The 24,721-nt window shown below is 55.9% G+C and overlaps 10 protein-coding genes across 10 annotated transcripts; 6 read left to right on the forward strand and 4 right to left on the reverse strand.

Moving 5' to 3' along the window:
* Positions 1-545: 545 nt before the first annotated feature.
* Positions 546-3,434, reverse strand: PHYSODRAFT_288604 (hypothetical protein). The gene has a single exon (XM_009537121.1). It carries the CDS (start codon positions 3,258-3,260, stop codon positions 1,845-1,847), a length of 1,416 nt encoding a protein of 471 aa, XP_009535416.1. The 5' UTR covers positions 3,261-3,434; the 3' UTR covers positions 546-1,844.
* Positions 3,435-4,656: 1,222 nt separating this feature from the next.
* Positions 4,657-5,142, forward strand: PHYSODRAFT_339218 (hypothetical protein; the record flags this gene model as incomplete). The annotated part of the gene is made up of 1 exon (XM_009537122.1): positions 4,657-5,142. One exon carries the CDS (start codon positions 4,657-4,659, stop codon positions 5,140-5,142), a length of 486 nt encoding a protein of 161 aa, XP_009535417.1.
* An 85-nt stretch (positions 5,143-5,227) lies between these two features.
* On the reverse strand, positions 5,228-6,191 carry PHYSODRAFT_524228 (hypothetical protein; the record flags this gene model as incomplete). Its single annotated transcript, XM_009537123.1, has 5 exons — positions 5,228-5,362; positions 5,427-5,480; positions 5,551-5,639; positions 5,711-5,770; positions 5,846-6,191. The coding sequence occupies 5 exons, from the start codon at positions 6,189-6,191 to the stop codon at positions 5,228-5,230; spliced, it is 684 nt and encodes a 227-aa protein (XP_009535418.1).
* A 358-nt stretch (positions 6,192-6,549) lies between these two features.
* Positions 6,550-7,170, reverse strand: PHYSODRAFT_288606 (hypothetical protein; the record flags this gene model as incomplete). The annotated part of the gene is made up of 1 exon (XM_009537124.1): positions 6,550-7,170. The coding sequence occupies one exon, from the start codon at positions 7,168-7,170 to the stop codon at positions 6,550-6,552; it is 621 nt and encodes a 206-aa protein (XP_009535419.1).
* A 973-nt stretch (positions 7,171-8,143) lies between these two features.
* PHYSODRAFT_347939 (hypothetical protein) lies at positions 8,144-8,664 on the forward strand (the record flags this gene model as incomplete). Its single annotated transcript, XM_009537125.1, has 1 exon — positions 8,144-8,664. The coding sequence occupies one exon, from the start codon at positions 8,144-8,146 to the stop codon at positions 8,588-8,590; it is 447 nt and encodes a 148-aa protein (XP_009535420.1). The 3' UTR covers positions 8,591-8,664.
* A 1,674-nt stretch (positions 8,665-10,338) lies between these two features.
* Positions 10,339-11,646, reverse strand: PHYSODRAFT_339222 (hypothetical protein; the record flags this gene model as incomplete). Its single annotated transcript, XM_009537126.1, has 4 exons — positions 10,339-10,382; positions 10,463-10,744; positions 10,815-10,989; positions 11,218-11,646. 4 exons carry the CDS (start codon positions 11,644-11,646, stop codon positions 10,339-10,341), a joined length of 930 nt encoding a protein of 309 aa, XP_009535421.1.
* Positions 11,647-13,269: 1,623 nt separating this feature from the next.
* On the forward strand, positions 13,270-13,982 carry PHYSODRAFT_524547 (hypothetical protein; the record flags this gene model as incomplete). The annotated part of the gene is made up of 2 exons (XM_009537127.1): positions 13,270-13,714; positions 13,798-13,982. The coding sequence occupies 2 exons, from the start codon at positions 13,270-13,272 to the stop codon at positions 13,980-13,982; spliced, it is 630 nt and encodes a 209-aa protein (XP_009535422.1).
* A 1,072-nt stretch (positions 13,983-15,054) lies between these two features.
* PHYSODRAFT_525700 (hypothetical protein) lies at positions 15,055-16,042 on the forward strand (the record flags this gene model as incomplete). Its single annotated transcript, XM_009537128.1, has 2 exons — positions 15,055-15,224; positions 15,319-16,042. Coding segments are annotated over 2 exons (894 nt in total), but the record flags the coding sequence as incomplete, so codon positions are not given.
* Positions 16,043-16,857: 815 nt separating this feature from the next.
* PHYSODRAFT_339224 (hypothetical protein) lies at positions 16,858-18,753 on the forward strand (the record flags this gene model as incomplete). Its single annotated transcript, XM_009537129.1, has 1 exon — positions 16,858-18,753. The coding sequence occupies one exon, from the start codon at positions 16,858-16,860 to the stop codon at positions 18,751-18,753; it is 1,896 nt and encodes a 631-aa protein (XP_009535424.1).
* Positions 18,754-20,055: 1,302 nt separating this feature from the next.
* On the forward strand, positions 20,056-20,697 carry PHYSODRAFT_525906 (hypothetical protein; the record flags this gene model as incomplete). The annotated part of the gene is made up of 1 exon (XM_009537130.1): positions 20,056-20,697. One exon carries the CDS (start codon positions 20,056-20,058, stop codon positions 20,695-20,697), a length of 642 nt encoding a protein of 213 aa, XP_009535425.1.
* Between the last annotated feature and the right edge of the window lie 4,024 nt (positions 20,698-24,721).

Raw genomic sequence — 24,721 nt, forward strand, 5'->3', positions numbered from 1 at the left:
GTAGTATTCCATTGCTGTATCCCCTCGTCTGTTGCTCGACGCACGTCGTACCTAGGGAGTTGCAGTGCGGTTCAACTGCTATACCGTCCACTATTCGGGTAGATATTTGTAAAAAGTAAATATAAAAAAATGTATCTGACCAATCAGCCGTCTCGAAATCCGTAATTACGCTCTGAACCGCCCGCGCACAAACGGTTGGATGCCTGGGTGAGCCCCTCCCTGCAGTCTGCGTGGACTTTGGGTCGGATCATTCTGCAATATTCAGCGACAGCGGCCTACTGGGTCTATCCATTGAGCGTGCAGGGCGATGAAGATCACAAGCTCCCTCTTCTGAGAACCATAAACCATGCGGAAGATAGCTGCATCCGGAATCACTATATGCAACCACCGAGTCCAGCCACCAAGTCGTACGTGTCTGTATATGTCTATCTGTGTATATTTGTATGTATGTCTATCCACTGGAGTGCGATGATGAAAACAGTGTCTGATTTGGCTTGAACCAACTAGCCGTGAAGAGTCGAATATATCACTATCACCCATAAAATGAGCTCTCCACCTCATTTGTATATGTGTACACCTTGTATCGAGAGGAGTGATGACCACATACTTTGGTCCGTGTTCATGATCTGCCTCATGGCAATGAAATTGCTCAAAGTTCTGACCTCTCCTACCAGTCTGCATATCTGTATATTCTTTGTATACTTGTATTTGCTTCTTCATACTCCACGCCGGCAATGTTCTGCAGCCTACTGGGTCGACGGGGACGGTGTGCGCGGCAATCCTTCTAGCTTGCGCTGAAAAGTTCGAGCTGGATGGTGTCGCTGCGTGCGCAAGATCTGTCACTGCCTGGTGGGTGAGCATTTGTAATTGGATCCGGTACTTTTTCACAGAAGCAAGAGTAACAGCGAGCTTACTACGGATTCCGCTGCTGTGTGCGTCTCGGGCGTCTGCGTTGACTGCTGGAGCTGCCTTCGGGTGGTAACGGTGGAAGGCAATGGTGTTTCGTGGCGCCTCGTGCGGCGAAGTCAACATAGCTGCTTATATCTCTTAACGAGTTGTATACTTGTATGTTGGGAGGCCTCTGCAATGGTTGTTGATGATTAAAATCTTCATGCACCACTCTGAAAGGAATGGCGGCGAGCTTGCTCAAAGTCTACTTTGTGTCGATAAACCGAACACCTAGAACCAAGCTGAGACAACCACTTGTGTGTATATGGGTATTGCCTGATTGTTTGTCGCCGAGGAGGATACCTACTTATCATTACCACCTAAACTAACCCTTTTGGTCTTCGGACAAACGTGTGGACTTCCTACACCTGTGTTTCTGAGGCGACACTTCATATCATTATTCATGTTGTATATCTGTATGCTTGGTGCGATGGAGAAAGAGTGACGATAAACTTGTTTTAGGATTCCCCTTCATGAAAGCCGCCTACATCGGCATATATGATGAGCATCCATCTACCGACTTTCTCCTGCACTTCACTCACTGTGTGGGTCCTTCGACCGGGATGGCGATGATTAAAATATCCAACACAGACCTGTTCTGAAACAACGTGTGGATACGATTAACATGCATCACCATATGAGCCATCCCAACTTAAACAACAACTTCACCTTGCATATTGCTCTTCTATCTTGTTGAGGCAATGATTATAATATTCTCAGACCTGTTCTGAAGCTACGTGTGGAAACATAACAACATGCATCACCATATGAGCCTTCAACTATTTTCTTAAACCATATCAGCGTAGTTTACATTCCGTAAACTCTTCAATCTACTGTTCTCATTGATTCTTCATTTCATACATTTTCTCTTCTCGCCAAAAACGTCTTCTTTAATCTTACGTCGTGTTGCCCTTGACTGCCGCCGCTGCCAGCGTCTCGAGGATGATTGTCTTCGCGCGTTGGTAGTCCAGTGGGTCCAGCGAGTACAGGTCTTCACGGGCTCGGTCTCCGCAACGGCCAAACTCTTCGAAGTCGCTTGACCGCAGGATCTGCTCCGCCACCGTGCGCTGCAACTGCTGCATCTGAGCCGGAGCCAACTTCTCTTGGGCGAGGGCCAGCAGCTCGAAGGCTTGGCCCGCAAACCGCAAAGACTCGAGGCGAAGCGTCTCAACGGGCCAGCCATCGCGACCTGGAAGCACGAAGTACATGTCGCCGACCTTCCACATCGGAGCGCGCCATCGAAGATCGTCCCAGGGTCTGGACGGCCAGAGGCAGTAGTTCCACCGCAGGAATCCGTCAAGCTCGAAGAAGAAGGTGAGGTATCCGACGAGCTCGCCTTCCACGAGTGGCGACGACACGAATTGGTTGGGGAATGCTGGCCCACAGCAAACGTACCAGCAGACATGGCCTCCGCGAGCACGAGCATCGTTGGCCAGACGTCGCGTTACCTCGAGGTCGGCACACGCCAGCGGCAGCAGCGGCACGTAGTCAGCCACTTGAGGCGGCGCGTAAGCAGGAGAGAAAAACTCCGAGTGGTTCACTGCCAGCTTGATGCGGAAATTCGGCGCGAGACGCTGCATGAAGCGCAGCTGCTCGTGGAAAACCGCTACATCGCGCGGCTCATCCGCGCATATCCGCACTCGATCAGCGATCTCCAACGCAACGCAATGCGCGTAAAACTGCTCGATGAAGGACTCAACTTCGGAAACTCGTCTCAAATAGCGCACGCGTTGGGTTGTGCGATCCTGGCACCGGATCCGCCAGCCATCGATCACAAAGGCAGGAGCCTGCGAATTAGCTGTGGGAGGCGAGGGTGGAGGGGATGACGAAGCGTTTGGTTGGTCTTGGCTAAGAAGGCCCAGACCGTTGCTGGTGCCACCTCCATTTGCCGACGAGGATCCAGCAGTTGGAGACGCCAGTCCAGAACCCGACGAAGAAGTTCGGCGGCGCACCTCTGTCGGTGGTGCCGGATCCGGAGCTGACGCAGTCGGAGGAGGGCGAAGATGGTGCGCAGTAAGCTCAGCAGGAGCGTTAAAGCCTGCAACGGGGTCGCGCCAGATCGACAGAAGCCCGAACACTTCAATTTCGTGATCCAGATGATGACTACCGGCCAACTCCAGCAGCCGATCAAAGTGTGTAAAGTCGATCGTCAGCGGAACTCCATGGGCCGAATCCTCGTACACTTCTAAGATAGCGTGTTCAAACAGCGCTGAGGGGTTGTGCTCCTCCATGTAGCACTGCTGGCCCGCCCAGGGCATCTCCGTAGCCACCACCGACAGACATTTCTGCCCCATTTCCGACAACGGCGCCATATACCGATCAATAAGTTCAAAATGGCGATTGCTCCACAATGCGACGCGATGAGCTCGCGCTACCGCAGTCCAATGCTGCCACAGATCCAGCCGAAAGTGCCAGTTGCTGGGTGCAGGAAGGCGCACATCCACCACACGCACCGCACAACTACTCGACCACGTAAGCTGTTCATCCCGGAAACCTGCCTCTTGAGTAAACACACGCAGCGGCAGTTCATACACGCCCGGCTCCAGATTCTCTCCAACACGAACCCGCAGATAAACACCATGTTCCCTCGCCGCCTTGGCGCTCACGCCCGTACGCTCCAGCGTCTCCATGACCAAGTCCGAGTTCTCGTCTTCCACGCAGCCGACCACGAAAGATTCCACCTTCAACATGTGCGGGGGCACAAACCTCGTGTCCACCGCGACGCGAGCCCTTGGGCCGTGCCCCAACGGCAGCATCCAATTGCTCGTGTCCGTAGTAAGTAGGAAAGGCACATTGGACTTCAACCTCAACTGCACTCCGGTCACCTCGTTCCTGGCGGCAGTCAGCCTCACGCCCTCGGGCAGCTCTACGTGAGCCGTGGACGAGGCCCAAGCCACGCGGCGGTTGCCCATGTTCATGGTCCCATTGCCCGTCTGCTCTCCACCTTGAGATCCTGCTTCTGCGCTGGCCTGCGCCGCCTGGTTCCTCTCCGTGTCCTCATCGAACGGCTCGTCGTCCTCCATGTCGGCGCTGGGGTCCGCACTCCTCATGGTCTTGGACATGGCGGGGGCGAGCTGCGTCAGCAGCCACATGTTGTGGGTGGACGCTTGTTGTCCACTTAGCGAAGCGTCCACCACGTCAAACGAGAAGCTCGTCGCGCGCGGAGGGACGCTGACATTGTTGCTACTGGCACTGGCGTCAATTTGGTAGGGCAATTGCCTTGCAAAGTCGTCGAAGGAGCTCGTGCGCGCGCCCTCTCGCTCCTGCTCCAGCTGCTGCTGCTGGCGCATCTCGAGCCCCGCGGCGTCGTCCATCTCGAGGCTCGAGGACGAGGACATGGACTCGTCGTTCGACATGGACGCGTCGTCGTCCTCTTCTCCTCCTCCTCCTCCGCCCTCATGCGCGCCCGCGAAGCTGCCGCTGCTGGCCGAGCGGATGCGCTCGTCGATGCCGCTGCCCTGCCGCGTGAAGCCGCGCCCGCTCTGCTGCTGCGCGCGCGGCGACGCGTCCCCCGCCGTGTTGGCGCCTGCCTCCATCCCAGGATCGCGGAATGAAGATGTGCGGTACACCACTACAATTATCACTAATAAGAATATAATAATCAACAGCAAAAACTGTTTACCTCTACCTAAAAGCCCTTAGAATACGATATATGACTCTCTTAGTCGTGCATTATGCTAGGAGAGGGTATTGTGGAAAAGGAGACCAATGGTGCTGTTCGTGCTCTACGTCAAGGCGGACCTGGAGAACGTGGAGACGCTGGAGGCGCCCCCGCTGCACCGCTGGTGCCTGGACGTCAAGGAGCCGCGCGGCGACGAGAAGCGTGAGGCCGTGTTCGTGTCGGACGAGGAGGCGGTGGACGTGGCCGGCGGCCGGGGCGAGGTGCACTTCACGCTCAAGTGGCCGGGCGCCAACAAGCCGTCGCAGCTCACGGTGGTGCGCGACATCAAGAAGCTCACGCGCGCGGTGTCGGCCGCGGACTCGGGCGAGTTCGTGCCCTTTGTGGGCTTCGAGTGCCGCGGGATTGAGCCCTATGCGTGGCACCCGGAGAGCGGCTACAAGGTGGTCTCTGCTGGCGGCCAGGCGACGTTCGAGGACGTGGACTTGAGCGACGACTGGGCCGACTACGACGAGGAGGGCGAGCAGTCTGTGGGCGTGTACGGAGTCGAGTACAAGTTCGAGGTGCACAAGTAGAGAGAAGAGTGGAGGGAAAAGGGAGAGAGAGAGGACGAGACTTCATCAAATGAAAAAAACTGGTTTTACGGAGTTAATGGTCGTCTTAGGGGGCGAGGTGGAGCGAGTCTTGAGAGCCGAGGCGGACGAGCTCTTCCTTCTCGTCGAGGTCTTTCTGGATTTCCTGCGCGATGTCGTTGAGCAGCGTGTCGAAGTCCCAGGGCTCGTCTTCTTCGTAAACCTGCGAAGACGGAGTGTTAGAGCGTGTGGTGGAGAGGTTGACAAAGGTTTTGAAGGGAGCGTACTGCTCGTTCGGGGCACAGGGCGCTCGTTAGGAGATGCAGATCGACGCCGTGGGTCTGTAGCAGACCAAGGTGTCGATCATGAGGAGAATGAGGAGGTTGAGTGAAGCACGGTGAATGTATTTACCTGTGCGCTTGGGAGAGCGAACTTGATGTCTTTGTCCAGCTGCTTGAGACTTTGCACCGCACGCGTCGTGTTGCGAGGAGCCTCAGCGACTGCGAAGAGAAGTAAGGTGTTGGTGATAAAATCACGAAAATGTGGATACTGACGTTGCAGAACTACTGACCCATAGTGGTGATGTCTGGCTCGCGTTCTTCTTCTTCGAGGTCTGGGATCTCCATGATATCTAGCACCATCAGTGGACGAGCGAAAACGTTAGCGAAAGGAAGGCAGCATTCAATGGCTGAGTAGATTGAGTTACCGGTGGTCTCATCGTCCTCTTCGAAGTATCGGTTCTTTTGGTTGCGTCGGTCTCCACCTGAAGACCCCGTAGCTTCGGAGCCCTTGCGACGTCGACCCACGCGCTTCGACTCGCTCGTTAACGCTCCAGTGGCCGCAGGGGTGGCATCGGGGTCGGGGTTCCCCCCCTCCTTCTCGTCACTGGCAAGAGTCGTCTCGTTGCCCCAGCCGATACTTGCGCGCATCGGCGGCTTCTTGGCGTCGTCTGGCAGCACAGTCTCGTCCTCATCTACGTCAAAGGCTGCTCGGCCGCGCTTTGCATCGCCGTTGGCATCTCCATCCTTGCTCTCTTTTGCCTCGGAGGGCATGGTAGCAATGGTCTTGCTTTGCGACGTTTCGAGAAGATCTATCAATGAAGCGCCGCTAAGTTGACCTTCAACCGAATTGTCAAACTCTGCTGATAGAACCGTTCGTGACCTCAGAGCAAATGGATAGAGCAAAAGCAGTGACTGTGGCGCCTGGCAGATCCTGAAATTTGGCCTTGAAACAGTTTGCCGAGAGCAAAAAGACTTGAAAGGGTGGACGGTAAAAAGCCCAGCAAGATTCAATGATTTATCAATTGTCCAAACATTTTTCCCCCCCTAGCTCAACAACTGACATGCCCGTGGTCGATTTCTTCTGAGCGTCGAAGACAACTCCAGTATTATTGAATCAGTAGTCCGTCGTCTATGTAGAAATCATCAAGTCAAGCCCAGCGAGAACTAGTACCGTAGCCCCGAGACCAAGCGAAACCAGGAGGAACTCCTGGGCCTTACGCGATTTGGAGGGGTTCTTGGCCATTTGCTTGGCTGCAGCTTGCGTGATCTTGGCAGCCTGAGCCTCGGTAATTCTGATCTTGGACGTTTGCTTCGCCGTCGTGAACGCTTCCTTCCACTTGGGGCTATTGACATCCAGCTTCTTGAAGCTAGCGCCAGCCTCGACAGCGTTGGCGAGCTTCTTCCAATCTTTCGCGACGGTAGTGGCAGCGGCAGTGGTCTTAGCTTCAATATTGTTGAAACTCTTCACGGCCATGAGCGCCTTTTGCTGTTTGGAGGCGGCGTTAGCGGCGGCAACAACGGCGGTGGAAACCTTCTCACTAGCACCCAACCCGGCAGCCTTTATGCCCGCGTTAATCTCTTTCATAATCTTGATGTCATTAAGCGATCTCTCTTCGCTCTCAGCGGTCAAATCGTCCGTTGGGGTTCCCTTCAAGTGGCGAGCGGCGTTGTCTTTTTCGGCGCTCACCAGAGTGTTGCAGCTCACAGCAAACGTGGCCACGAAGAACACGAGGAAGACGCCCAGACGCATTAAGACAGACGATGACTGAATGCGTGGCGTAAGAGCCTGTTCGCTACGTAGCTGGAGATGGAGACGAAAACCAAAAGTGTGACCGGATTGGTCAAAAGTAGGTAGCACACAACAAGACAACTAGAGATGGCACTGTGAATTCGTCTCCGGCTCTTTGAGGTGGAGAGGGGCGGACCTACCTAGAGATTTACAGGGCCAGGCACAACATGGGAGACGAAGATGCAATTGTCCTCGCTGCGTGCTCCGCCGTGGCACAGGCTGTGGCTTTGTATGCAGACAGTTGCGAACCAGGACCTCCTGCTGGCAAGAAGAACCGTTTTACCGTCACCACTCTGCGCTTCGAGTCGATGCTTCAATCATCAGCCTATTCAAGCTGGTTCGAGACCAATCTCGAAATCCACCTTCTTCCGTATAGCTAGCTTTCTACAAGAGCATACGTCTTGGGCGAAATGTGGTGTGGTTAACGCCGTTTTTGATGTCATCGGAGGCTGGAGATGACGCCATCAGCAGGAAGCTTATTGTCAATAATTGGGCCAATTTAATATTGTACGGGACACTGTAGCCTAATAATAAAAATTAATATTGAAAAAACTGATTATTTATTGTATTGCACTATTTTTTTTCGACCTCTGCCACGAAGCACACCTGCTTTTTCGCATCTAGAAATGGCCTCGCGAATGTCCTCAAAACCTTTTCGTCGCACTGTGCGTCGCGTTCTCCGTTACCTGCAATAAGCAAAACCGCCCCACCCGAGATTCGATACTGGACGCCTCTGTCTTGCTGACAAACTCCCACTTGGCAGCCGCATCGATTATATCTCCTCCACGCTCGACGCGGGTACCCAATAGTCCATCTCGTCGGGGTTTACAGCCCACCTCGACATCGCCTCAACGTGATCCTCCGTTGTATCATATTCGCGTACGAACTGAAGCGGTATACTCGACCGCCCCAACGTAATCGTGCCTGTATCATCATGCGTGACACGCTCTTCACCCGCCAACTCACTCCCAGCCACGGCGTCGTATCTCCAATACGATATACAAAGCGACACTTGCCGGAATATGTACCACGCGTGGTCGTCCTGGGCCCCACCGGACGCAACTTCGCGGCCGGTATGTCTGGCGGTATCGCGTACATCTTCGACGCTGACAGCAGCTTCCAGAAGAAGTGCAACATGGGCATGGTGGGCGTGGCCCCGCTGACCGAGACGGCGTCGGCTGCCGAGATCCAGGAGGTCAAGGCACTGATCACCAAGCACCTCGAGCGCACGCAGTCGCCCAAGGCGCAGAAGCTGCTGGGCAACTGGGACGCTTCGGTGACCAAGTTCATGCGCGTCATGCCGTACGACTACGAGCGGGTGCTGCTCGAGCGCGCGACTGTCGTGAAGGAGACCAAGAAGTCGGCTTCCGCCTCCGCCTAAACTACAACGATCACTTAAGATATGTACAAAGGGAAGATAGTAAAGAGCATGAAATGTATAACCAAGGTAATCGCAGAACGGCTATGAGGTTACAAGCTGTATAATAACTTACAACACTGCTCATGAAGTTCATGAGCAGTGTTACCCTTCATGATGAAGGGCATATTATAGGCTATAATTTTGTGACGGGGTCACACAGCACAATGCACAGAGGAAGTGCGTGTGGATATTACTATCCAGGTGAACAGCAGTTCACCAGTTCCCGGCCTCAAAGGGAACGGTTTGCTGCAAAGGAGTAGGTTATAAGACTGACTGTATTTTGGTAGAGGTTAACTTGGTCGTAATACAAACTACAAGTTAACTATACAAAAGCCCACACAAACTCAAATGGTTGGCTTGCGGAGCTACCGGTACCATGTACCATGTACTCGGGAGAGTGACACCCGTCACTCTTCATGTAATGGGTACACTTGATTGTACCCCGTTACAAATTTATTAATATAGCAGCAGTAGCAATTTGGCATAACATAATCCATGAATTACCATACAGCTATTTAATGTCGGCATTGTGTGTTCTGTTCAAAATTTCCGCCAAGCCAAATCTCCGGCCAATCTCCGTGGTTGGTTATAGGCACCCGTTTAAGTACGAATTGGTCTTGACATGGACCATATGGGTTGGGCCCAGCCTGCAAATACGGCTCCACTGGCAGTTCATATCTCCATTTCCACAGGATAGCAATGGTCGCCAACAAGCAACTCGCCGCCTTCTTCTAAACCTCGCGTGGCCAAGGCCTCTTCAGCTGCAACTTATGTAACAGTGATACGTCTTCGTTAGAAGACAACTCATCCGACTTCGGCGAAGGTCCCAATCTCTACACAGTAGACGCGATCTACGCGAAAAAAAACTAATCCAGCAGGCGTCGCTTATTATTTTGTTGACTGGGTGGGCTATGCGGAGCTAACATGGCAGCCCGCAGTTGACCTGCCTCAAGACCTCATCAGTGAATTTGAACGTGCTGAGCTTGGTGTAAGCTGGCCGGTCGATTACCGAGCGGTGATTCCAATTGGGGTTCCTACCGGCACCAGTGGCAGGGGTAGACTTGCTAGGCGCACCATATAAATTGCAATATAAATTGCGGGAATTTTTATTATTGTTTGCTAAGAAATCGCAGGTTTTCTTAGTGCTTCGTGTCAGGTGCAATCCAATATGATACTGTATTGGCGGACCTCTGCTTCGTGGTGCTTCTGTGTGGTAATGGCCTTGGCAAGCAGGGAAGAAAGGCCTGCAGGATGGAGGGTCTACAATTGAATCGGGAGCTGATCCAGATGAATGATAGCAAGGATGACATCCCTCTCTACGTCGCAACGTTTACAGAGCTTGAAAATTAGCTTTCCCTGAAGTCTCGCAGCAACTTGTGGTAGATCACCACAACATCAGTAAGCGTGTCGGCAGGTAAGCAACACAGAAACTGACGGTCTGAAGCAGGAGATGCAGCTGCTTACGGATCTACAGGCGCAGCTCCGCAAGGCCCAGCAGGCTGTCGGAACGGCGTCGGGGGACGAACTGCCCAGAAGTGCTTTAGTTGCAAGGCAAATTTTGCGTGAATATCAGCGCTACCCGCTAAAGTGATAGTGCCTACGTTTTGCCTACTCCATCTTCCACACTGCAGCAACTCATAAGCTTAGCTTGAGGAACCCTTCTATAATGTCGTTTTCTTCCGCCCACTAGCTCAACAAAAGGACAAATTTCATTTAGCGTGTAACCAGGAGAATTTGAAGCTGAAATCGGCACCTACACGATTGTCAATACGACAGACAGTATGTCAGTATTTCGACAAAATTTCGGCACAAACATCGCTATACCGTACTTACCGAGGTGTGCCAGTGAAATCTGCGTGATGTAGATCAGTAGGTTGATCAACATGGATTGAACCATTCCCGTATGCGTCTCCAGCACGAAACCAAGTTGACGCCATGGTGAAATGTCCAGGGTGCGTCTCAATACGATCGCTGAGATAATCAACGAGCCAAATTCCAGCGAGCTGTAAGCCAGCACATTCAGAGCGGACGACAAGAGCTGCCCAATAGTAAGCTCAGTCATCGATGCGTAGAAGGCACGGTTGGGCATGTAGAAGAGAACACTGCGATATGCGACTGCAAATGCACATTCAGAGCTTGTGTGAGTGAGCTGGCTACGATCGGATACTACACATTCGTTGCTTACCGTAGACGACGGGAAGAACCACCTCAACATACTCCACCAGGATAACGTACTCCGTAATGAAGAGTACTTGAGTACTCTTTTTGATGAACAAGGCTCGTTCGTCTTTCGAGAAAATTGAGCTGATCACAGCGTTGTCCGCTTCAGCGGGAGCACTTCGCGCTGCAAGGGTATGAAGCTGCGGGACAACGTCATCCAAGGTCTCCATTGGGATAATTCTCCGAGTATCAAAAAGTCGATTGGTCTCCGGACTGTTTGCCATAGTTCCTGTTATCGACGTAGGAGCATTCCGAGCATTCGTCGCACACGAGTCGTTAAAGTTTGCAATCGTTCTGGTTGAAGCCTCTCGGAATATACTTGTACCACAGAAGCTTCGGTGTCTTGTATCATTCAAGCTGCTGTCTACTGCCAGAATCCTCATGGCCACTTGCAGAAAGTTTTCCTTGGCAAGTGGGTGATCTTGTGGGATTTTAGCCATGAGCACCTTCACTTCCTTTAAAACCGCCAAGATATCGTGCATTGAAAACCAGAAGTGCACTACGTCGACGACCATGATGGTGACAGTCAACGTCCACGACGAAGCGCTCTGAAGAGTGTTCGATATGTAAAGTGCGTTGAAAACTTCCACGACAAAAATGACGGACTGGGGCTTCAAATCGTCGTAATCGACAAGAGTTCGACTGACCCAATTCTTGGCGATGAGCTTGATGATTGGCAACACGAGCACGAATAGCACTTGGTTCACGCCAGTTAGCGAGACAAAACCGTAGGTGTAGACCGGATAGATGAACGTCAGCGCCACCTGACAGTTCACCACTGCGATCTGCTGGTTCATCTCGGCCAGCAAAGCTGGATCTGCTCGTACCCGATGCCCAAAAATCCAGACAAAGCATATTGTCATGACTGGTATGTTTTCCGCGAGAAGATGCGGAAGAGAAGCTTTCAGGAATGGTGCTACTGGCAACTTGCGACCACACGCCTCCGGTTCAGTCAAGAAGTTTCAAACGACCAAGTCAAAGTAGGTAGTTAGGAGACCAGACCATTCGTAGCGGGCATTCGCTATTTTGCGCTCTACCCGACAAGCTCTAAAGACTTCTAAGTTTGCCCCTCTTCCCTGTCCGATGGCACCTTCGGCGACCCTTCAGGCTGTCAAGTACGTGCTGTTGCTCCCGGAACTTCTGGAGGAAGCTCGCGATGAGCCGCTGTACGCGAAGGTCACTCGGCGAATGCGGTCCGGCGTATCCCTGTGCGGCATAGGAAGCGAGCGCGAGCGCAAGTGGAAAATCGCAGCAGAGCAGGCCATAGCTTGGGCGGTATCGGAGGAAGAAGTGGAGTCGAACTCCTCCCCGCTTATCCGCGCGCCAGTGGTGGTAACCAACGACAGCTACTTCATTCATGGACAAGTAGCGGAGTATTACGGCGACGAAGTTCTGGTCAACACAGCAGAGGGAGCCCATCGGGTAGCCCGGTCAAGCGTCGTCAGGACAACACCGATCGCTGCCGTTCTTCTCCGCCAATTGTCGTTTGCGGCAGATTGGAGCCTGCCAGAAATATTCGACCTCCATCAGAAGATTTTAGACCGTGTCCTGGGCGCAAACGGCGCCACCACCACCAATGATGTCAAGCAAACAATGCATGAAATCGTTGACGACGGCATGGCCCCATCAGCAAGCGAGATCGTGAAGTGGATCAATCCGCAGTCCGGACAGGAAGTCGCTTTTCCCGTTCAACATCCCGTCGATTACGCTTTCTACAAGGATGGCGGGGTGGTGCCAATTCCCGCGACGGTGGGTTCATCGTTTTGCTCGCCGCCACCAACGGCTAATATTCACCAGGCGGCCACTACTACAAGAGCAGTTCGCAGGATCTCGTTCCTTACCCCCGGTAATGACTCGACACGTACGGCAGTAAGTGCAATGTTCGACACGCAGGATGACGACGACGATATTCTCGAAGAGGGCGAGACCAGCGTTCCGGCTGAAACACCAAGTCAGCCAATGCAGCAGCAGAACCGCTATGACGCACCGCCTCCGGCCAAACGCGCTCGTACGACACTGGGTGTCGCGCAACAACAACACAGTGGTGAAATTCTAGCAGCCCTCGCGGCCCAACCTCGCCTGCAACGCATTTTTGCGGAAACGTTTCTACCAGATTGCACGGAGACAACAAGTGCATCCACTCAGCCACTCCAGGCCACCCCAACTGCTCCCCCAAGTGCATTTCGTATGGGTGCAGTCCAACAAGGCGCAGCGCAGAATTTGAACGGCCGTAATTCAAGTCTTCCTGCCGGCTCGCAAATCCAAGTTCACGAAGCGATTGCAGCACCCCGGCATCAAGGTACGGCATTAGAGGAATACGTGGATGGAATGATTTCTTCGATGTCTTGCTTGTTTAAACCCTTGCCCGGGGTGTCCACGCGAGTTCAAGATATCCAGTTTGGAAACGAGGTCTCTCGATCATGCACTTTCAGCCTCTCGCATTTGACGACAAGGTGACATGGTACAACAACGGAGGGTCCAACTTCCAGAACTTGGGGTCGTCGACGGCAATATCCAAAGCCCCTCAACCTACGGACGTCCATGAAGTGGTGGCTGCTTGCCAAACACTAGAGCTCTTCGCCAGCGAATATTTTTCGGCCGACCTGAAATCTTCCATCACGGCGCTAGTCGCACTAGTTACGGGGCTCGCTCGTTCTCATGTGTGGGAGGTCGACGATCTACCATTGCTCGTCTATTGGATCAATATCACGCTAGAAGAGTATCGCACTCAAGTCAGCCACGCAACACTGGTACCTGGTGAGTTCCAGAAAAAGTTTTCGCTGGAGAACAGCAGCCTGCAGCACATCCTGCAAACTGTGTCTTCTCGACAGCTTCAGCGTCTCCGCAACGAAATTACGCAAGCTGGTCGAGCCCCAAAGCGCACGGCAGAGCAGTTACACAGTTACACAGCGACACAAGTACGAAGTCGGCTGCGCCGATGACGAAAGACCTAGAGAAGCTGATTCCACTGCAAGACGGGACGCAGCTATGTCTTCGGTACTTATCAGTAAAAGGTTGTCGCTCCATACCTACTGCCCCATGTTTCACAGGGCGAGCTCACTTCGATCCGGAATCGCTTCACCCGCGACTGAAAGCTCTCATTAAAAAGCGCTTTGGTGGGCTCAAAACCTAGTACGCGTCCCTCTGAAGGGGCCCAGACGATCTTCGGGCAAGCTCGTCGGGATGCCAACGGCGACAAACCGTGCCCGCGCCAACGCGAAGTCCCGGTACACAGCTCTCATCGGACTTCATCAAACAAACATCCAAGAGCCAGCCACTGGACGAGATATCGCAACTCCAGGTAATCGCACTGGTCCCTCCGCCCATAAAGGCGGCAGGTCATCACAAGAGCCAGCTACTATCCGAACCTTCAAGATCGGATCGCCGTCAGCTGGTCCCTCCATCGGTCAGCACCATGGCAGGTCAAGCAACTACGTCGCGTTCTACAACGCACTACAACGCTACCGAAGCGTGCCAGTTCAAGCTCTCGAAATTCAGCGAAAAATTTATTCAACAGTGCGTCGAGTCTAAACTTCTTCGCGAGGAAGTCGTGATAAGCACGAATTTACACCGTATTGGATTTCGTCGAGATCGTACAACTGGTGGCTTGGATATTTCGGCGCAAAACACACTGTCGGATATTGTTCGAGCACAACGGCTCGACGTAGCTGCAGCTGCGCGCCTTGTGCGTGGCCAATCGCTTTTGGATCCTCGTCCAAACAAGGCCATGATTCCACGCGCGGTCGCGTCGTTACTAGCTGGCTACGAGCACCGGGACGTGGTGATAGCGATCATGGAGCGCGGCATCGAGCCGAAGTGGCTGCGGGCTCCGCCACCCTCTCGAGCTGTTAAAAACCACAAGTCTTGCCAGAAGTATCTCCCAGCGGTCATCCACAGCGTCCGAGACGGTCAAAACAACGGACGCTACATGATTGTCGACAACGATATACTAGAGCAGTGGTCCGACGTGGTATGCAGTCCGCTAGGGGCAGTTGAGAAGAAAGACACTGATCCGGCCATCGAAGTGTGACTCATACACGATCTTAGCTTTCCCGATCTCGTGTCGACAAATGCCAGCTTTGACAAGTCGTCTGCTCCTGAAATTCGGTATCACTACATCATTGCGATCGCAGATCGAATCGAAGATCAGGTCGCACGATATCCTCACTGTGTGATTCGAATTTTGAAAGGCGATGTGAAAGGGGCTCATGGTTGCATCGCAGCATGTTCATTGGATGGCAGCCCTGATCCCTGTAGCAAACGAAGTACTGATTGACTTATCAGCACCGTTCGGTTGGTCCGGCTCGCCTCCCTTTTACGGTGCCTTTGGGCGTGCAATTACGTGGCTCGTTCAGCAGAACTCACCGAGCACGGTGTCACCCAGCGAAGACAACGAACCGTTTTGGGGTTTTGAGTGGGTGATCACCTCGTCGAGGTTGACGTGTCAGACCGACTGCAATTAGCAGAAGCCACGCGATGCTGGCCATCCTGGGCCCTCGTGCAATCAACGAAGAAAACTTCTCACATTGGGAAACCCGGCTCAATGCACTTGGTCTTACGTGGGATACCGTCAACCGCACTGTTTCGATACCTGGCACCAAGATTAAGAAAGCTCTCGAACGCGTACGCACAGTGAAGCAATCAAAAACTGTGACAAAGTCCGACATGATGAAACTTCTTGGGAGCTTAAGGCACATATGCAGCTGTCTTCGCACGACCCGGCCGTTCTACCAGCGCCTGCAGTCCGCGTGCAATCGAGCCCCCCGCCACGGCGTGTACAAACTCGCAGCAGGTGCAAAAGCAGACCTCGTGTGGTTCGATCACATATTGGCGGTCGGTCATCTACAAGAGTTGCCGCTGTCAATTTTTAGCACCCGCGATCCAAAAGCGCACGTGCACCTTTACATGGATGCATCCAACGTGGGTCTCGTAATTCTAAACCCATCGGTCAACGAATTCATCCAGATCCCTTACGACTCCGAGGAGTTAGAGTGGATCCACAGTGAGCCGAAGTGTGGCATAGTGCCCCGGGCTTCCGGGGACCGACCGACCCCCGGATGTGCAATTCCCCGGAAGGTGTACCCATCCGGGTGGTACCGGGTGTACCCCACACAGGAGAGCACCGGGAAGCCAGCGCAGGACGAGCGACGACATCAGACGAGCCGACCCCGGCGTGTCCGGACCAGCCCATAGTGAACTCAAGTGATTAGCAGACACCCGTAGGAAACCCATAGTTAAGCACTTCACCGGGGCCATTGGCCTTGGGGAAGTGCGCAATTCAGTCTAACTTTTTCCCCAAAGAGCTGAAGTCGCTTTCGCTTCAGGAACGCCAAGGTACGAAGGTCGCGGTCACTGGGACCCGCGCTCGTAGGCTATCCCCGGGTAAATCGATAACATCTTTGCCAGGGTTTCCCCCAGGAAGCCCCAGGCATTTCATATTTGTCCCCCCCGGAGTGCGGTCTAGCCGGCACGGGTAAAGGCATTCCATATTCTCAGGGTCTCGCCCGTGGGGTCTCGCCCCGAAAAGTATTGCGGCCGTCGCCGAGGGAGTCTTGCTCCGGAAGACCTGATTGCATATTTTAGTTGCGTATCCATCCCGCCCCGGGAACCAGGTAGCGTCCCCGGGCGATTGATTGTATTGCTACCACCCCAGCGAACTGATAAGGTCGGGACTCCCAGGAGATCCTCAGTGGTTGACCATCCCTCTGATCCAAACAACCGATTCGAAGGGGGTACACAAGGTGAGGTGACTGACCAAGTCCCAGGGCCCCTTGCTTTCCCATAGCGAGTAAAGGTCCCGGGAACTCACGGCCCCGGATAAATCCCTCGTCCGGGCGGGCCGCCTATCTACTAGGAGATTCGCTCTATCTGGTTCCCTAGATTCTCTGTCAAGGAACGCAACCCGGGAACTGGCGGAGTGTCGAGGGCGAAAGTTCAAGGCGCTACATCACAACTGGTGCGCGTGCCCGGATCAGGGTGCTGCTTAACCACTTATCACATCTCTCACTATGTCTACAGAACCTACATATACGCTATCGCCCCGGGGAATCCGGGGCACCGCCTCTCGCGGCAGTGCGAGAGGCCGAGCTGGACGCGGAGGACGCCCGCGCCTTGAAGCTCCAGAATCGCGCCGCTTGGCTCTTCCTGCCCCGACCGAAGAACCTCCAGCCCCGTCGAGCTTGACGATGCATCCAAGCTCCGGAAGTGCTGTCGACGCCGGATTGCGGATGGACGACGACCGAGCCGCGCTGAATGCCGCGGGACGAAGCGCGCTGGCGATTTCCGGCCCACGGACTGCGGCCCCGCCTGCTCCCTCCGGGGATGCGGACACAAGACCGGTGGGGACGCCCACCACCCCGGCGGCGGGGCAACTCACTGCCTTTGCGGCGGAGCCATCCGCCGCCTTGTCTGCTTCCTCCGGGAATGCAGACACCAACCCGGTGAGGACACTCACCACCCACGCTAGCGCGCAAGCGCCGGCAAGCCCAGCTGCCGCACCCGATGCACGAGCGCTGGTGCCTTGGGAACACCCTGGAGATCAAGCCTCGGGGACAACACAGCAGACGTATGAGCTTCACCCCGGAGTCGCGGCGGCCTTGGACGCTGCACGCGGACCTCCGCATGATGGAGCCCTCGTGGCGCAGACTCAGCTCTCCCGACTACAGCAAAGCGAGTACGCCGAAGCCCAAGTCGCGCGATGGAGGTACCGAGGCGCTGGAGCGATGTCACCTCCGGACCTGTACTACCCGGAGCGACGTCACTGGCCGATGCGGAACTGGCTGATGGAAGCAAAGGAGACAATCCGGTACCTCCGCGAAGTCAACGTGTCTGGGGACCCCGAGCGACCTTGGGTTGCGAGCTTCCGGGTCGAATGCCTCTGTCTGCCCGTCGTCTCCGACAACCAAGCGCGGCTGATCGACTTCAACGTCCTCTGGCTCGAAGATGGCTCCCGGGACTACGTCTCGGTGATCACCATGTTGCAGGCCATGCTCTCCGACGCCGGGTTCGCCTTCGTGAATTTGGTGCCCTCATGGGGACAGACGCTGCATCTGGAGTTCTTCAGGCCTCGGGACACGAGGTTCATCTCGGACGCACTGTTTCTCCGATGGCTTCTGGTGAGCGAGCAAGATGCCTGGGACCAGATCGCCCGGGGGCGCAAGTTCAGTGTCGGACGGGAAGACGTTCCGTTCCAAGCCCTGGACCCCGAAGTTGCAACCGCATTTCCGGTCGAAGATGATGGCGACGCGCTGATGCTGACGTCCGAAGAGCAAGAGCTGCTGGGGATGGCTGTTGTGACCAGGCTTCGCTTGGCTCAGATCCGCCCTCGGGAGTGGTCCGATACAGACAGCAGCCGTCCCGAGCCCAAGCACCGGCGTGGCAGTGCGGACGCCCTGATGTCGATCCCGTCGTGGCCTGGTTCCGACGAGGGCGCTCGAGTTTGGGGAGGTCCTCTACCTGAGGTGGTCGGCTCCTCGAGCGTGGCGTCTGGAGATGCTCCCATGCTGACTCCCGACGAGAACATGTCGTCCGCGGGCGGTGGCTGCCAGGACTCCCCGGGCTTCGGCCCCGCAGGGGCCACAGCCAATGTTTTCGTGGCAACGGCGGGCACTGGTGGTGAAGCTGCGCCGACGATGGAGCAGCCTACGGTGTACGTCCCGGTCGCCGCATACCCTCCGGACTTCGCGCAAGCGCCGTCGCCAGGGGCTAACGCCCCGCTGCCCGCTAAGCTTCACGATCACGAGCTGGACGAGGAGCTGAAGGCAGAGGACCATGGAGCGGCAGCACATCCGATGGCACGACAAGTCGACGTGACCGACGAGGAGACGATGGCTCATCACGCCCTGCGCGAAGCGCAACGTCAAATCGTCGAGCTTCAAGCAGCCATGGCAGCTCGAGATGAGTAGGAGCGTGCTCGGCTCCGAAGCCTCGAGGAAGTGATGAAGACCCGGATCCCGGAGCGTGACATGAACCGTTCCGAGCGCAAGCAGCAGAAGTCGACGCAGCGCAAGCACGCGATTGAGGAATCCAGGCGTAAGGCTGCTGCCGACACTGAGGTTGCCACTCTTCAGATGCGACTCCACCAGCTCAAGGAACAGCAGGCCCGGGAACGGGACGACCTCCAGCACCAGTTCGAGAAGGCAGTTGCGCAGGAGCGCGCGGCAGCTTTCGAGGAGGCGCAAGCCATATCCAGGGATGCCGAGCGCATGCGCGACGAAGCAATCGCTGGAGCTGAGGCTGCTGCGGACCGTGTCAAGCAAGAAGAGGAGCGCGCTCAGAAGGAACGTCATCATCGTGTCCAAGAGGAACAAGCCCGGAGAGCGCTGGATCAGGAGCGCTTTGACGCACAGCAAGCAGAGATCCGGATACATCGGGAGCAGATCGCGGCAACCAATCGTCCACGAGGGCGCAGCCCATCCCCTGAATCCAGTGGATCGAGGTCTCGTCGCCAAAAGCGTAGCCGCAACCGGAGCAATCAAACAGCGGTCGGTGCGGCAGAGAGCGGTCCCCGGCGTGGAGCCGGTCCGGTCTCCGGAAGATCGGGCGGGATGGGACCTCCAGTCCCTTCGGCCTTTCCCTCGCGACAAGGCGACCCAGTTGGCACATCTGGAAATCCCACTGCTGCACCACGAATCGAAAGGACGGCATCGCAAACATCGACCTCCGAGGTCGGGGCGAGACCACCGACGACCGGTGCAAGCGAAACTCAACCTACAGTCGGTAGACCTGCGTTCAGCTTCGGGCCGTCCAGCTCGTACGCCCAGGGAACTTCAGCTTTCGGATCGTATCCAGCCCCAGGATACCAAGCGCCGACAGGGGCGAGTGGACCTGCTGTCGTCTCTTCGGCCGCCCCACCCTGGCAACGTGCATCGGTGGCGCCGCCCGGGGTCGGCCAGTACCCGTGGTCATCAAGCAACCAAGCCTCACTCCCAGCGGCCACTAACCACGGTGACACCACTACGTGGAACAGCAGTTTCGCGAGCATCGACGCGCAGCCAACATCCCAAGGTGAGACGTTCTCGTGGGGCCCTGGGGGTCCGGCCACCAGTGGTTTCAGTGGAGCGTTCCCGGGACCAAACCAAGTTCCGGGGTACGGCATGATGAGCTTCAGGTCCTTCATCGCCTACGACGCAGTCGATCCCTTCGATCCCTCGCTCCCGCTGGACAAAGGTCGTCTGTGGTGGGACAAGTTCCAGTACACCGCTCTTATGGGGGGATGGCGCGAACAGGAGCGCTGCACTCGACTTTACAGCCGATTAAGCCACAACGAAGGAACCAAGGCCTGGGTCCAGCAGCTCCCAGCAACGATTCGACACAGTTGGACCGCGCTCTCGGACAAGTTCGCCAAAGAATTTTGCCGATCCACAGAGTCTCCAGTCGAACGGTACCTGCGACTGAAGCAAGACTCCCGCGAGACTCCGAGAACCTTTTTGTGGAGGCTGAACGCAGCCGCTGTCAAAGCTAACGTGGACTACCAGTCTCCTTCGGGATGTCGGCGTCACTTGAATCAGTTCCTGAAGAATTTACGGGACCGTGAACTCCAGGTAAGCCTCCAGGGGCGTTTGTACTCGACGGTCGACGAGTTGGAGGAGACTCTGCGTCAAGTGGAAGAGATGGAGCGTGGACTGTGCCGCCGACCCGCGAATGATGCCATAAGCCGCCAGCGGTCAGCTCCGGGGCGGCCGCCCGCGGGACTTCCGGGGCCAAAGCTCCTGCTGCATACCTGTCAGTTGCGCCCCAGACCGATGACACGGCTCCGACCCGGCCGCTCCAGTGGGATGACGACGTCGACAGCGACTACGGCTATCAGTACGATGACGAGGATGACGATGACGAGGTGCACTCGCTGAAACAAGAACACGTCTACCGGGCGGAAGGCCCTCGGGGAACCAATCCTCGGGACGACCGTCCCCGGGACCGTTCCCGGGGCCCTGACCCTAGGTCCCGAGGTACTTCGGGAGCGTCGTCGCTCCAGTCGCCATGCGCCGAATTTGGACGTCCGGGACATGTCCGCGACGACTGTTGGAGGCTGATGAAGTGTGATCGATGCGGAGGGAAGCACCCGACCAACCTATGCCGCCGCGGTAAGTGAGAGGCGTGTGGTCAACTGCACCCTGCGGGCCAGTGTGAGGTTCTAGCGACCATCAAGCGCTTGGCCCAAAGGGGGAAGTTGCAGGGTGTGCCCGATGACGTGCTGCAGAGCCTACGCCAGGACGTTGCACCGCCGTTAAACGACTAGGCTCGCTGGGTAGGGACCCAGTACGCGACGAGCCTAAGTCCCGTACAAGCTACTGCGCTTATGCGTATCTTGGCCATAACGATCCACAATGTATGTCCATTTCATCTACATCACCTCCCAAGACCGCCTCCGTCTATACGAGTCATGTGGCCCCAGAAGAAGATGAACTTTCGTACGAACTTCAGCCGGGACAACGGCGCGGATGGTGGGAGGAAAATTCCTGGGACGACAGCACCAGCTCTGTGGCGCTGGTCCGGCGATCCATCTTCCACTACCGTACCTTGCTCATGCTCGACTCCGGAGCATCCACCAGTATTCTCAGCCTAGATCTTGCGCGTAGATTGAAGCTGAAGGTGGAGCCCCGGGGTGAGTTATGGCTCAACGGTATCGATGGAGTCAAGACCAAGGTATCCAACAAGTGTCGTGTGAAGGTGACCCTGGGTCACCGCGTCGTGTACACTCTCGACATATGGGTTGGCAATATCGACCAAGGGATCGACTGTCTCCTTGGGATGAACTTCATGGTGGCTGCAGGTGTTCGGCTGTGCGCCAACAAAGGAGAGGTCCTCCTCCCAGATGAAGAGCGTGTACTTCTCCTCGGCGGTCCACACCATGAACGTATGGGAACTGCCATCAGTGTGGCTTCCCACGAGGGTATGTGGTTAGCCCCCGGTGAGAGACGCTATCTGCCTATCTCCCTGGAGAACCATGATCCCGGGGAACTGGATGTGTGGGCAAGCCGCGGAGACCACTGGGTGGCGCTGATCATCTTCAGTACTCGCCAAATCCCTGTGGCTGTCCGCGTCGTGAACATCTCCAGAAAGCTGATCAACATCCTGCCTCACACGCGAGTAGCGACCTTGACGGAGATTGGTCGATTGCCCCTCGGGACGAAGTTCGTTCGCCCGGGGTCGTTGCAGTACGAGGAACGGGAATTCTTGGTTTACGATAACACTCGGTCCCGGGCTGCGGAGCGTCGCCTAGCACGTGAGGTTCAGGAACACGAACGCAATGCCCCACCTGCAGTCGAGCGCCGCTCGTATCCAACTCCCAAGGCCATTCTGAAGCGCCCGAAGAAGGAAGAGGCCAAGTCAGAAGCGGTGGTGACGGCGGCGTCCAGGGCCCCCTCCGTATCCGTGGCCGTACCTGAGTCCCCCGGCGAGGAGGAACTCCCAGGCCCTGGTGCGTCGACTGCTTCTCAAGCTCTACCGAGGGCTCCATCTGGAGACGCTCCTGCCGGCAACTGTGATATCGCTGATGACTGCGAGCTCCCAGAAGAGTCAGGGGGGGGGGCGTCGACACCCAAGGTAGCTGCGGAACAAGAGTTGTCCCGGGTCTTCCCGGACACGGCCCCGGTTCCCCAGTTCTCTATGTTGGATCGGGCCTTCGTCATGCTCGTGACGGCTGGGGAACAAGTGGACGCAGACCCCGCTGTCTATTACTACCAAGGGCAGGACTTCGTCCTCTTGGACATGCTCAAGAATCAGCTGGCCTACCTTCCAGACCTGAGTGACCTGCGGCCCGAAGCCAAAGTCGACGATGCCGTTGTCGGGGACCCCGGGGTGACCAGCCCCGAGGAGGAACGACACCTCCGTGGGCTCCTGCAGCGCCACAAGGTGATTTTCCTAGGGGAAGGGAATGCACTCCCGCCTCCGGCCCGGGGGGTCGTTTGTGATCTCGACGTCGGCGACGCCAAGCCAATCGCTCAGCGGGCTCGTCGCATCCCCGGGTAGCTTCTGCCGAAAGTCTACGAACTGCTCAAGCGGCTCCTGGAAACGGGTCTGATTGAGACCTCGCACTCTGAGTGGGCCTCTCCGATCGTCATCGTGATGAAGAAGATTGACACGGACATTCGCCTGTGCATCGATTACCGAGCTGTGAATCAGCTCGTCAAGCTGATGAACTACCCACTACCTCTGATTGACGAGCTGATGAGCAACTTTGCGGCGACGATGTGGTTCATGACTCTGGATAGGGCTAGCGGGTTCTGGGCTGTCCCCATGACGGCTGGGCCAAAACTGATCTCCGCCTTCGTGTGTCCCTTGGGTCACTTCCAGTGGCGACGTATGCCCTTCAGTCTGAAGAACGCACCGCTCATCTATCAGCAGCTCCTGGACAATTGCCTCTGGGGTTTTGTTCGCCTTTCTCCCGAAGAAGAGCGCCAAGTCGACCCTGAAGTTTTGGAGTTTTTTTGGTATTACGCTCGACGACCAAGCTGTGGGAACGGAGGAGCCCGAGCAAGCCCAGGTGTCCCAGGGTACGAAGCCCCGGGGGGCGGTAGTCTCCCGGACCAGTACGGATACGGTTTTTCACCAGAACCGCATTGCCCCGGAGCAAATGAGACCCGTCCTGTTCCGGAGTTCTTACATCGATGACATTATCTACGGAGCTCCGTCCTGGGACGACCTGTGCAAAACCCTGGACGCTTTGTTGTACCTGTTGCGTTACTGGAACATTTCGGTAAGCATCCCGAAGAGCGAGTTCGGTGTGAAGAAGTGCAAGTACCTGGGGCATGACATCAGCTCCGATGGCATCCGAACGTCGCCCAAGCTGGCTCAAAAGGTCCTAGACCTGCCGTTCCCGGGGACCCTCAAGGGGGTTCAATCCTTCCTGGGGAGCCTCAACTACTACAGCAAGTTCATCGAGGATCTGCCGGTGATTGCAGCCGTGTTGTACGAATTGTCTGACGAGCAGCTCCGCGCAGGGCGGGATCTAGAGAAGGCAAATCACGCGTTCAAGTTGCTGAAGGAGCGCCTGGTATCTACGCCACTGTTGCAACATCCGGACCCGGAGAGGCAGTACGTGATCATCCTGCATGCGAGCAAGTGGGCGGTCAGTGCGGTCCTGGGGCAAGACTATGATGGAGTGATCCGACCTGTGCGTTTTGTGGGGCGAGTCCTCCAGGATGCGGAACTGAGGTACCACCCTGCGGAAAAGGAGGTCCTTGCCCTGCTCCGGGTACTGAACACCTGCCACACGATGGTCACTGGGTGCAAGGTGAAGACCATTCGAGTGTACACCCGGTACTCTGTCCTGGGGTGGCTCTTCAAGTCGAAGACGGTGGATGGTCGGTGCCTGAAGTGGGTAGTCAACCTCTCGCCCTGGGACCTGGACATTCGCCGCGTGGAGACGGACGAAGACGGACTTGCTGCAATCCTTGGTGCGGGCATCACCCCCAGGGAACAGCTAGACGATATCGCTGAAGAACTTACCCCTTCCAAGGGCGCCCGGATTAAGACACCGCCGGTCAGCCTCGAGATGCTGTCAAGTGACCACGTAGGTTTCTTCTTGAGTTTTGATGGAGCCGCCAAGCGAGATGGGTCTGGGGGCGCAGCATGCATCCTCTGGGAATTACCGGTTTGGGAAGTCGTAGCAGCCGAGGGTCACCTTCTGGAGAAGGCCACGGTAAATGAAGCCGAGTACGCTGGGATGATCCGAGGAATGCTGCTTGCGAAGTCCCGAGGCGTCCAGAAACTGGTGGTTGTGAGGGACTCCCGGCTGGCTATTCAGCAGCTCCAGGGAGCCATCGGATGCACTCAACCGCATCTACAAAAGCTGCTTCAAGAGGCAAAAGAGCTCCGAGAACAGTTCAAGTCCCTGCGTCTGGTTCACGTGAAACGCGACTTCAACGCAGC

Source organism: Phytophthora sojae (assembly GCF_000149755.1).
Source record: "Phytophthora sojae unplaced genomic scaffold PHYSOscaffold_10, whole genome shotgun sequence".
NCBI lineage: Eukaryota > Oomycota > Peronosporomycetes > Peronosporales > Peronosporaceae > Phytophthora > Phytophthora sojae.